General features: G+C 34.2%; 1 protein-coding gene across 2 annotated transcripts; it reads left to right on the forward strand.

Moving 5' to 3' along the window:
• Positions 1 to 1,306: 1,306 nt before the first annotated feature.
• LOC147387480 (sphingosine kinase 1-like) lies at positions 1,307 to 9,096 on the forward strand. 2 transcript variants are annotated; one of them, XM_086421151.1, is made up of 10 exons: positions 1,307 to 1,831; positions 3,892 to 4,014; positions 4,123 to 4,223; positions 4,692 to 4,764; positions 5,879 to 5,965; positions 6,190 to 6,267; positions 6,489 to 6,559; positions 6,748 to 7,044; positions 8,325 to 8,447; positions 8,775 to 9,096. In XM_086421151.1, the coding sequence occupies exons 1-10, from the start codon at positions 1,504 to 1,506 to the stop codon at positions 8,964 to 8,966; spliced, it is 1,473 nt and encodes a 490-aa protein (XP_086277277.1). In that variant the 5' UTR covers positions 1,307 to 1,503; the 3' UTR covers positions 8,967 to 9,096. The 2 variants fall into 2 exon arrangements, with proteins under 2 accessions (XP_086277277.1, XP_086277276.1); XM_086421150.1 differs by having other exon boundaries at positions 1,312 to 1,831; positions 3,889 to 4,014.
• The last annotated feature ends 1,924 nt before the right edge of the window (positions 9,097 to 11,020 follow it).

The raw sequence follows: 11,020 nt of genomic DNA on the forward strand, positions 1-11,020 counted from the left end.
TGAGAGATGAAGTCCAGGGATTGTTAAGAAAAGAAAAATTTACTAAATGGACTATTAAGAGACTACCCAAAATTTATGGACTATTTAGAAAAAAGTCCCTCTACCAAGGTCGTTTAAGTAATTTTCCCTACATTATATTTGGATAGTTGCTATTGGCACCCCAACTTTTACTTATTACACCACAGTTAAAAAAAGAAGAAGAAATAAATAGTTGAGAATAAGTAAAATTTGCAATGCCAAACCACCCCCCCCCTTGGGTTTTAAGATGGAGCCAACTATACTATTGGCACTATTGAAGGTGGAGCAAAACTATGGAGGAAAAATTGTGTGGGTGTGGGTGGGGGTGAGGGAGAAAGTGGAGGGAAACTATTGAGGAAAAAATTGAGGGGGAAAATAAAATATGTGAGAGTTGTAATTGGCACCCCCAACTTTTACTTTTTATACCCCAATTACAAATAAAGAAAATAAGTGAATACTTGAGAATAAATAAAAATTGGGGTGCCAATAGAAGTTTTATCATTTTTTTTATGTTAGATTTCTATTTTTTGATGTTGAGGATTTTATATGATCCTAATCATAATCGTAAACAACTACTGAAATTATTTGATTGAGTGTTAAAATATTTTGTAATGTTGAGATTATAGTTTAAGCTAATTTCTTTTCAATGTTTGATGAGTGTGTTTTAATCTTTAATTGGGGCCTTAGGGGTGAGATAAATAAAATAAAAAATATGTTTGTATGAAAATTTGTGTTTCAACATAAATACATGGTAATTTAGTAATAAAAACATTTTTTAAGGATAAGGAAGAATAGGCAATTACAACACATCTCTTCCCTATATTTGAGGTGATTTTTTTTACGTTAAAGTGTATTTAGGGCACACGTTAAAGTGCAATAAATACACTTTGGAAACTGGAATGTCAGGGTATTTCAGTAAAAGATAAATTTTTAACGGCGTTTTTGGTACAAAATTCAATTTCCAAAGTTCTAAGGGCACACGTAACTAGACCCTATTTGAAGACAAGGAAGAGAAGATAGTTAGAGATGCTCTAACAGCACTAAGGAGCAACATTTAAAATTGCTCCATCATGTCCCAAATCTCAATGATAATGATTGGTCGAGAAGTGGCTCTAGTTCACATTGGTGAACACGCCCATTCCTAGGAGAATCTCCAATGTCCCAGAAAAACATTATAGAACAATCAGAACATAACGTGCAAGACACGTGAGTGCGTCCCATTCGACTCCAGTTTTCGTCTGTCAAAAATAACGGAAGCCCATCAAACTAACGGCATATCAAAAACGTTGACTTGTATCCGTTTGGTACCAAATGCATCAAATGTGCGATTCTAAACAGTGTTGTATCAAAATCGATGTACAGTATTATATAGCAAACTCATCCTGATCAACCAAATTGCACGATTTCCTCTGCAGCGCAACTGAAGGCGAAGACTTTTACACCTCTCGCTCTCTCTCACGTCAACAGTGGGAGACGTCTCCGCACATGAGAATGGAGAACCGAGAAGGAGAAACCCTAATCATATTCGATCGTGTACGAGTTAACGGAACCCTAACCCCTGCGTCTCTCACAGCTGACGGAAAGCTTTGCTGGAAGGACGGCAGGGAACGGTGCTTAACGGTGGAGAAAGAGGTATTGGGATTTTCCTCTGAGGATTCTGTAATTAGGGTTAGGGCTTTCGTAGAGGGGGAGAGTGGATTCTGCAATAGAAATCGAGGGTTTCGAGTGAGGGAAGACTTCGTGTTCGAGCCTTTATCGGTGGAGTCGCAACGACTTTGGTGCCAAAAGCTTCAGGAGTGCATCGATTCTCTCGGTAAGGGTTTCAGGAGATTGTCGAATATGGATTGGATTTCGGAGGATTTGTTAATTATTTTTTCTTGCAAATTTTAGATCCCTAATTTAAAATTGTTACGTTTCCATAAATTTCTTTCAAATTTATCGGTTTATGGTAATTTAGATGTACGAACACGCTCCATTTTGTTGGTGAATATTTTAGGTACCTGTGTTTGACCCTAGTCTTCTATAGGAGACTAAGAGAAAATGACCTAAATATCCTCAGTTTCAACCTCTAGCCACAAATCGTAGTGAACAAGATATGATTTTGGGAAAAAGAGAAGGCGGATTTTTGGTTTAAAAAATCAAAATTTTTCTGCAAGAGGTTGAAAATAATTGACCTTGGGGTTGAAATGAAAGAATATTTTTACGTGAAAAACAAGGGTTTTTGGATTGAGGTTGAATACGAGGGCAAATAGGTCAATTCTGCTATACTTGACTGAGGTCAAGGGGTATGTCTTCAGTTTGAAACATAGGAGGTATATAAATATTTTTTTTTGATAAATAAGGAGGTATATAAATATTCACGATGCTTTGTCTAAATCACCCTTTTATTTATATATCATGGTTTTTAAACTCGTCCAAGACTGAGATGCATCGCCCGAGTTAACTCGGTATCGGAACTCAACGAGACCAACTCAGAAAGTGTTTTGAGACAACCGTGTATCGTGAGATAAGTGAGTCGTCTCGGACGATATTTTCCAATATCTCGGGCGATATGAACAAGACAACACATAAAATGTTTAACTCGTGAGTTAAGCGAGACGTATTGGACGAGATTTTCAAAATCTCGTCCGAGTTAATCAAGATAAACGAGTTAAAAGCCTCAATCCTCTATTATTTCACCCTCAAATCAAAATTTTTTTTTTTAATTTTATAGTTTTTTGGGTTCATTTTTAATAGGAATCATTTCTGAATTTTTTCAGAAAATTTCAGATTTTTTAAATGGTTAAAAACCATTGTCTCAATGTCGAACGAGACAACTCAAACGAGACGAGATGTATCGTCCGAGTCAACTCGGTATCGGAGCTGAACGAGACGAGACGTGATACCGAGTCTAAAAACCATGATTTATATTTTACATCTCATGTTTTGTTTTGTTTTTTTTTTTTTTTTTTTTTATTTATAATTTTATTTAAGGAATGCATGTGAGTTTTAATTTATTTTTTGGAAAATTCGATTAGTGTTTTAATGTTCTCCATTTATTTCCAAAAGTACTATTGTTCGATTCAAGATTTTTTTTTAAATTCAGTTTTATTTACTTTTCAAGTCTCTTCGAGGAAGAAGAAAAGTTATGGGGTCTATTTTTTTTTTATTTAAATAATTTGACTATTTTTCTAATTTTTCAGATTTTAATTAGAGTTATACTATTGGTACACCAACTATTACTAATAGCCAATCCTTTTGAAATTAAATGTTTATATGTAGATTGGTGTGTTATAAGTGAAAGTTGGTGTGTTTATAGAAGTTCTCTTTAATTATTATTTGATATTTTTTGAGATGTTCTATTGCCACACCAACTTTTACTAGGAGCATCCCAATTCAAATGATATATTAATGAAGAATTGGTATACATGTTGGGGTGCTCTTAGCAAAGGTTGTGTGGCAATCGAATCGCTCTATTTTTTCATCTCTTTTTTGTAGTTGATTTAGAATGGCTCCTTTACTGAAATGGCAAGAGAATCTGGTTTTGAGCTTGTACCTTAGTTTGAGTACTTCCTAATTTCATTATTTATGGGCTGTATACAATTTATTTATTATTATTTATTTCATATCTTCTAATAATATTTTAAACATTCTTTGAATTATGATTGAATTCAATAAAACATTTTTTTTGGGGGGTTGATATATCATTAATTTGTTTTTTAAGTGAAATGTTAGAGCTTGTTTGTATCATGGTTTGCACCAGAAGAATTTTTTTTTTGTTTTTTGGAGGGGGGGTAAAAAATTATCATATTTTCACACAAAATTGACCACCCAAACAGTCAATTAAATAATTTAGGTTTAGCTAACAGTAGCTTCTCTATGCCTTTGTAGCAGACCGTCCGAAAAGGTTGTTCATCATTGTGAACCCTTTTGGGGGAAAGAAATCTGCTTCCAAGATTTTCCATGATGAAGTTAAGCCACTACTAACAGCCGCGGATATCCAATATACAATGCAAGGTAAATATTTCTCATAAACGTCCCTTAAATTGCTTGAGTTTGTATTGATTTTAATGCTCGGATCTATTCAGGTTCACCTCTAATTCTTTAGTTTCAATAATCTCTTAGAAACTCAATATCAGCTTCACGCAAAAGAAATTGCTCATTCATTGGATCTCTCAAGCTATGATGGGATTGTTTGTGTCAGTGGTGATGGTGTCTTGGTTGAGGTTAGTTAGTTATGCTTGCCAATCTAGGATGTCTTTTATTCAATAATTGCCCATGTCGAATATCGATGATCATCCCTTCTGTTTTTTCTCTTTTTTCAATGATTCATCCAATATTTATCTGACAATGCTAAACGATGCGACAAATCTGACCATCTAAATCACTGAATGAGTGATTGTTGGTGTAGTAGATTTTCCATGGATGTTGGTTCAACCTTATATTTTACCATATGTACTTTCATAGATAAAATGTCCTTATGTTGTACCATTACTAGTAGATTAGATTTCATCACATCATGTGATTGGAACATATTGTCTTCTATCATCTCAAACATGGGGTCCTTCGTGACATCTTTTGTTGTTGTTTTAGAATTTATACTTTTTATTGTCATGTTTATTTGATGCTTAGCAATGGTTTGTTGTTTTCACCACCAACCTCCTCTCTCTAACAAACTTTGCATTGTGTAGTAGGTAGTAAATGGTCTACTCCAGAGAGAGGACTGGGATTCTGCAATAAAAATGCCTCTTGGGATAATTTTGGCAGGTTTGTTTCTTCATTGATATGTTCAATGAAATAGGTTCACATGTTTAACAAAAGGATTAAACTCACTACTTGTGTAGAAATGCAAAATACGTAAATCTTAAATACTATTGGTATCATATATAACAAAAGGCCTCTTCTTGATAATTTACCCTTATAATATATATAGATAACAAAAGGCAGCAAGATCAGCTATGCTTTAATCTTTTCTAATAATATTTTGACTAACAAAAAACAAAAAAAAGCTTACAATTATGCATTCTAATTTAAGTTCATTAATTAATATACCAAAATTATCAAATTCAATATCTTCATTTGCATCCTTAGTCTCCAATGCTTCATCAGCAAAATAGTTACCATCTCCTCTGACACTTCATGTTCTTGTGAGTTGTGCCACTGCTAGATTGGGTTAGGAGGCTAAGATAGGAGACTGAAAGGAGATAGGGTTTAGGCTGTGTGTGTGTGTGTGATGATTTTTCAATAAGTCACCAAATTAGGTGACTATGCCTTGAATATGAACAATTAATCCACCAGTAATTAGTGTGAAAGATAGGTTCCTACATCAACTTCTTTGCAAATACATTGTAACCGTACACTCTCAAGTCACCACCAACCATTTTAGCATCATAAACCAAACGAGCATGCCTTCCCTTAATAGTGTCATTATGTTTTATCTGGACTTGTTTTTATCATTATTAACCAAATTAACTTCCTAGGGTTTCCGTCATATGCTTTTCTATGTAATACAACAACATTTTTTTTATAGGTAATGTTATACAACAAAATGAAAAATGCGGTATTGACATATTGGATAAATACCTTTATCCTCTTCATTTTCCTAGATTTTTGGGAAACAGTTGTACTGTTACCCTTAATGATATATACATCTATGTGAATTCCTTAGATCAGAGTGTCCTTTTTTGTTGGAGATATGAATGCTTCTTAACTTTTACATGCTTTCATATTTTCTAAATGCTGCAGTGGTTGTGTTCCTCTTTTGCTTTCTTTTGTGATGAGTCTGTATGCCGATGATGTAACTCTTAGGGAAAAACGATCTCAGATGATGATATTCGTGTTTACTGTTTTTGAGTTCAAAAAATATAATGTTTGAATGCAGGTACAGGAAATGGTATGGTGAAATCTCTACTGGATTCAGTTGGCCATCCATGTTCCGTTTCTAACGCTATGCTTGCAATTATCCAAGGTTACCTTTTTTCGATATATATATATATATATATATTATATATATATATATATAGATACACACACATGTTCATTTCATTTATTGTAAAATTATTTCAGAGTTCTTTTTTCCCCATTTTTTGTCAAAGAATATTTTTCCCTGACAGCATAGTTTAGTTCCAATACTTCGTGGTCTATTCGCAGCTTTATTCATGGTTTGCTCACTGTGGATATGATCATTTACAGGCCATAAACGCTCCTTGGATGTTGCTACTGTCTTGCAAGGAGAGACTAGGTTTTGCAGTGTCTTGATGCTTGCATGGGGTATGTCCAAAAATTACTATCACATCAAACTTTGATACTTCTTCTCAAGTATGAAAAAGAAGTCATGTCTATGGTGCAATTGTTTTTTGTTTGCTGGTTTCCATAAGCTTTTGTCTAGATTTTCCTAGAATGAGTGTGCCCAAAATTTGTTTGGTTTTGACTTTGAGAATTACCTACAATTTAGTACTAACTCTAACTAACGACTCTTTTTTATTTTTCAGGTCTTGTGGCAGATATTGATATTGAGTCCGAGAAATATCGATGGATGGGAAGTTCTCGTTTTGATTTTTACGTATGTGCTTGATTTCATCTTGCATCTTTTATTAATGTTATATTCAAGCTAAATGTATTGAACAATTTACCTTTTTCTTTCATATTCGATCATGCCTTATATCATTGAAAGTTGCATAAGCAGCATATTCAGTTTACCGCTTGTAATAATGTTTGCTTAGTTGATGTTATTTTTGGTGCTTCTTCCAGGGACTTCTACGAATAGTTAATTTGCGCAAATACAATGGACGTGTTTCCTTTGTACCTGCACCCGGGTATGAAGCTTTTGGTGAGCCAAGCAACCGAATTGGTGGATGCACTAGTAACCTCAATATCCATGGTCAAAGCCAAGAAGATTTTGTTAAGGTTCAACGGAATGGCTATGAAGGACCTAGGATTTGTTTGGAAGATTTGGAATGGAGATCTATTGATGGACCATTTGTTTCAGTTTGGCTTCATAATGTTCCTTGGGGAAGTGAAGATACCATGGCAGCACCCAATGCCCAGGTTGGTTTTCTCTTTTGTTAAATTCAGAATTCTTCATCTTTTTATTTATTTATTTTCATTCCCTCCCTCAATTGAGACTACTTTACAAAGGGTGCAAATTTTTGAAGGACATGTTTTCTCCTGTCATTTCTTTTGCCTGTTTTGTTGTGTCGTGGAAACAATATTCATGGCTCATTTCATTGAACCCGTTATGAAATTATTTGTTTAGAATGGGTTTTTATACATAGCATTCCAAACAGTGTAACCAACACAATCTACATATATTACACTTATTCCGTCTTATTAGTGGGGGTGGGGGTTTGGTGGTGGTGGTGCTAGCGGTGGCGAAGGCAGTGCTGGTAGTAGTGTGGTGGTGGCTGTTAGGATACGTTATTTTAGTAAGTAGTTTATTTTAGTATGTTACGATACATATACATTATTTTTTTAGGTTTAGGAGTCTAGTTGTTAATAAGGAATTTAATTATTTTAGGACTCTTTCTAATTTAGTAATTTAGGAGTCTACTTTCCAAATCATTGGAATCATAAACTCCATATATTAGTGAATGTAATTTGTATTTTCTCAAGCAATAAAATAAATAAATTAGTATTTGGAGGATGATCCCCGTTGAAGTGGATCAAACTTTTCCATAGGATCAAGGATCCTATCAGTTGCAGTAGTGATGATGTTGTGACGGTTTTGTTGGTAGCAGTGGTGACAGTGGTGGTGGCGAGAAGTGGTAGTGCTGGGGTATGGTTTGGCATGGAGGGGGGTCGACGAAAGAGGAGAGAGGAGGGTAGAAGGTGAAAATGTGTTACAATGTTCTTGGAAAAGCGGCTATACCATATGCAAATGATGGGTTTTCCAATTTTTAGGGTCTTTGACTTACAAATCTTCTGTGAATTTAATTCTTTGGAAAAAAAAAATCTGTAAATTTAGTGTTCTATACAAAACAAACAAATGGTTTTTTATTTATTTATTCCCATGAGACTCGCATTTCAAAATGCAAATTTTGCATGAAAGAAATGAAGCGACGATTCCTTTGCTTTTGCATTCGTGGCACTACTTTTCAAAAATTGTGCTCTTGCTGCTATTTGTCTGATGAGTGCAGCCATATTTGGAATGATGAGCTATTCTTGTTTTAAGACTTGAAAATTGCTTCTTTTCATCTCCTTCGAAAACAAAGATCATTCAAGAGGCAAAATTGCTTGGAGATGTTTCAACTTGATTTTATTTTCTTGTTATTTTTGGGTGTTGATGATCCTTCAAGTAATTTTTCTTTTCTTTTCTGGTTAATGTGCAGTTCTCAGATGGTTATTTAGATTTAATCATGATCAGGGATTGCCCAAAGTTTGCCTTGCTTGCACTGATGACAAAATTGAATGATGGAAGCCATGTGAAATCACCATATGTCCTGTACCTCAAGGCAAGTTAAATTTGTTAATGAATATTAAATTAGCTTAATTTTATTTTTGCTTTTTTAATGAGTTTAATTATTGTATCAATTAGTAATTGGAAACTAAGTTCTGAAGATGACTCCAATTAGTGTAAAAATGATGGCAGTGAAAAAAAGAAATAGATTAAGAAAAACTACTTATATCGATGGGATACCTTAACGTGGTTCTTTATGGTATTAATTCTTTTGAACTACGGTTAATGGAGAAGTAAAGTTTTAATGTATGATTTAAGCTCATCTCTTTGTCTCTGCCCTTACGTTCCTTTTCCCATTTCATGAAAAAAAAAAAAAATACAGGTGAAAGCATTTATTCTAGATCCAGGGCAGCGCATGGGAGACTCGTCCAAAGGGGGCATCATAGACTCGGATGGCGAAGTCCTGGCCAGAGGGGAGGGAACATATAAGTGTGAGAAAAAGGACTTGATGACATATGGTCCAATGCAAATCACTGTGGATCAAGGATTGGCTACCCTGTTCTCTCCTAGATAATATTAGAATTTGGCTTTACTTGTATCTATTTATTCATTGTCTTGTATACACGTTTTTGTGGATTTTCAAGATCATTCTCTGCACAGAATCATCAAATGAATTACGAAATGGTAAATAATATTTTTTCTTTTGTCTGAAAACTCATTTAGCTGAAGTTTTAAGGATATTTGTTAACATTTTATGATGAGGTTGCTTAAAACATTTGTGTGTGTGTGTGTGTGTGACTAGTCCTCTGTGCAACTGGTTGAGTCAAGGGTCCACTGGACCCTGGAGGGTGGCCCCAAGGAATTCAGTCCTTCGTGGGGTTTTGTACACTTGATCTACCCTTCCTTCCTGAGGAGCTTATCAAGGCTCAGCTCACGGGTGTCATAATCCGACACGAATAAATTTGTGAACACTATTTAAGAGCACCTCTTATGGTGTCTCTATCCACTCTCCTTACTTATATTTTATTTGTGTATGAAAAGTGAGAATAGTTCTGTGCATCATATTCTTTATCATTTTTACTGCAAATTTGCAATTTTTTACGGATTTACAAATCTTTTCAGACTTCCCAAATCTCAATATATCATCATCTTATCACTCCATCTATTTACAGTTGTGTTATTTATCCTTTTAATGTCATTATTCACTAAGAATAATTTATACTTCATAAAAGTAATTATTTTTAGTAAAAATAAGTTTTGCACAAGAGAAAGAGGATACCATTATAGCACATACGTTTTTAACTCTCTCATATGGAAATTCTTCCCCATCTTTGTTGGAGTTGCTCTATCACCTTGTGTCATCCAAGCGGCCATCTCTCTCTCTCTCTCTTGCAGAATTTGGTAAAAAGGGTACCAAACTACTAAAGCATAGAGAACGTGTTTGATGCGAGCTTGAGGTGTAGGCACCTTACCAGAGAGGAATTGGCAGTTTTTGAGAGAAATTCTATTGGCACAACAACTTTTACTAACAACACACCAATCAATTCTATTATCTACAATCTACATATATATGGTATGTTGGAAGAATTTCTCTTTTATAAAAAAAAAATACAAAAGTTTGATGGGTCAGTTGAAAATACTTTTTGAGCAGTTTGTGTAGAAGCTGAAGACAGATTTTTACTCATTGTGGGAGTGCAGTAGAGATTTTCTATCAACAATTAATGGAGGCCCTCCATCACACATCAAACTGATGGTTGTGATGCTTGGAATTTGTAGGAAAAATGTATCTCTAGAAAAAAAAAATTTAATCCCTATAAAAAGGAAAAGAAATCTCTAGGAAATGTGTTCTTTTTCCTCTAACCTCAACCATCTGTTTGGTGGAGAGCCTCAAGTATTAAATACATCATATCCTTGAATTGGAATTTGCTATTTACAAAAAAGACTTGAAAATTTTCACTCGATTGTACTCAATCGACGTGAAAAGTGCACAAAACCGTAGATCTTTTTCCCTTGTGAATCTTGAAGAAAAAGATCTATGGTTCTGTGCACTTGCCAGGTCGACCAAGTGAAATATTTTGTGTCAAAATATTGCCGACTCTACAAAAAAATGTGTTTAAGTCAATGATTTAACGACACAATGCCATGTGTGTGCAGAGAAAAGAGAAATAAAAACAATTATAATCCACATTCTTTCTCTTATAATTGAAAAATGATTTACCTTTTGCATATCAGTTTGCTTTTGATTTAAACATCTAAACACCATTATCTTCATGTAATCTTACCAAATTTTTTTTCACTTCTTTATTAGTTACTCTTATGTCATATGGATTGTGTGATCATACTTCGACGATCAAATTAATGATAATTCTAATAGACTAACAACATCTAGAACAAAAAAAAAAAATTGTATATATTTGTCTTTAGTCCTTTATATAGTGGTAGATAACTTTTGGTCTTTGTGCCAAAATTTACAAGGGACATCTCTTCCTTGCAACATGCTATCATAGTATTGATTTATGTTACTTGATTCGTCAATTCGATCGATTTGAATTTGGGTTTGTAGTTCGCACTCGAGAATGAACATGATTCGTAAGAGTAGGTAGAGAAAATTCATTTCTCGGTTCGCTT

This window comes from Akebia trifoliata, chromosome 13 (genome assembly GCF_017979445.1).
Source record: "Akebia trifoliata isolate Shusen 1 chromosome 13, ASM1797944v1, whole genome shotgun sequence".
Lineage (NCBI taxonomy): Eukaryota > Viridiplantae > Streptophyta > Magnoliopsida > Ranunculales > Lardizabalaceae > Akebia > Akebia trifoliata.

Coding starts and splice junctions, on each gene's coding strand:
- LOC147387480 (XM_086421150.1), top strand. CDS start 1,504: ATGAGAATGGAGAACCGAGAAGGAGAAACCCTAATCATATTCGATCGT. Junction 1,832..3,888: donor GGAGTGCATCGATTCTCTCG/GTAAGGGTTTCA, acceptor ATGCCTTTGTAG/CAGACCGTCCGAAAAGGTTG. Junction 6,560..6,747: donor GTTCTCGTTTTGATTTTTAC/GTATGTGCTTGA, acceptor TGCTTCTTCCAG/GGACTTCTACGAATAGTTAA.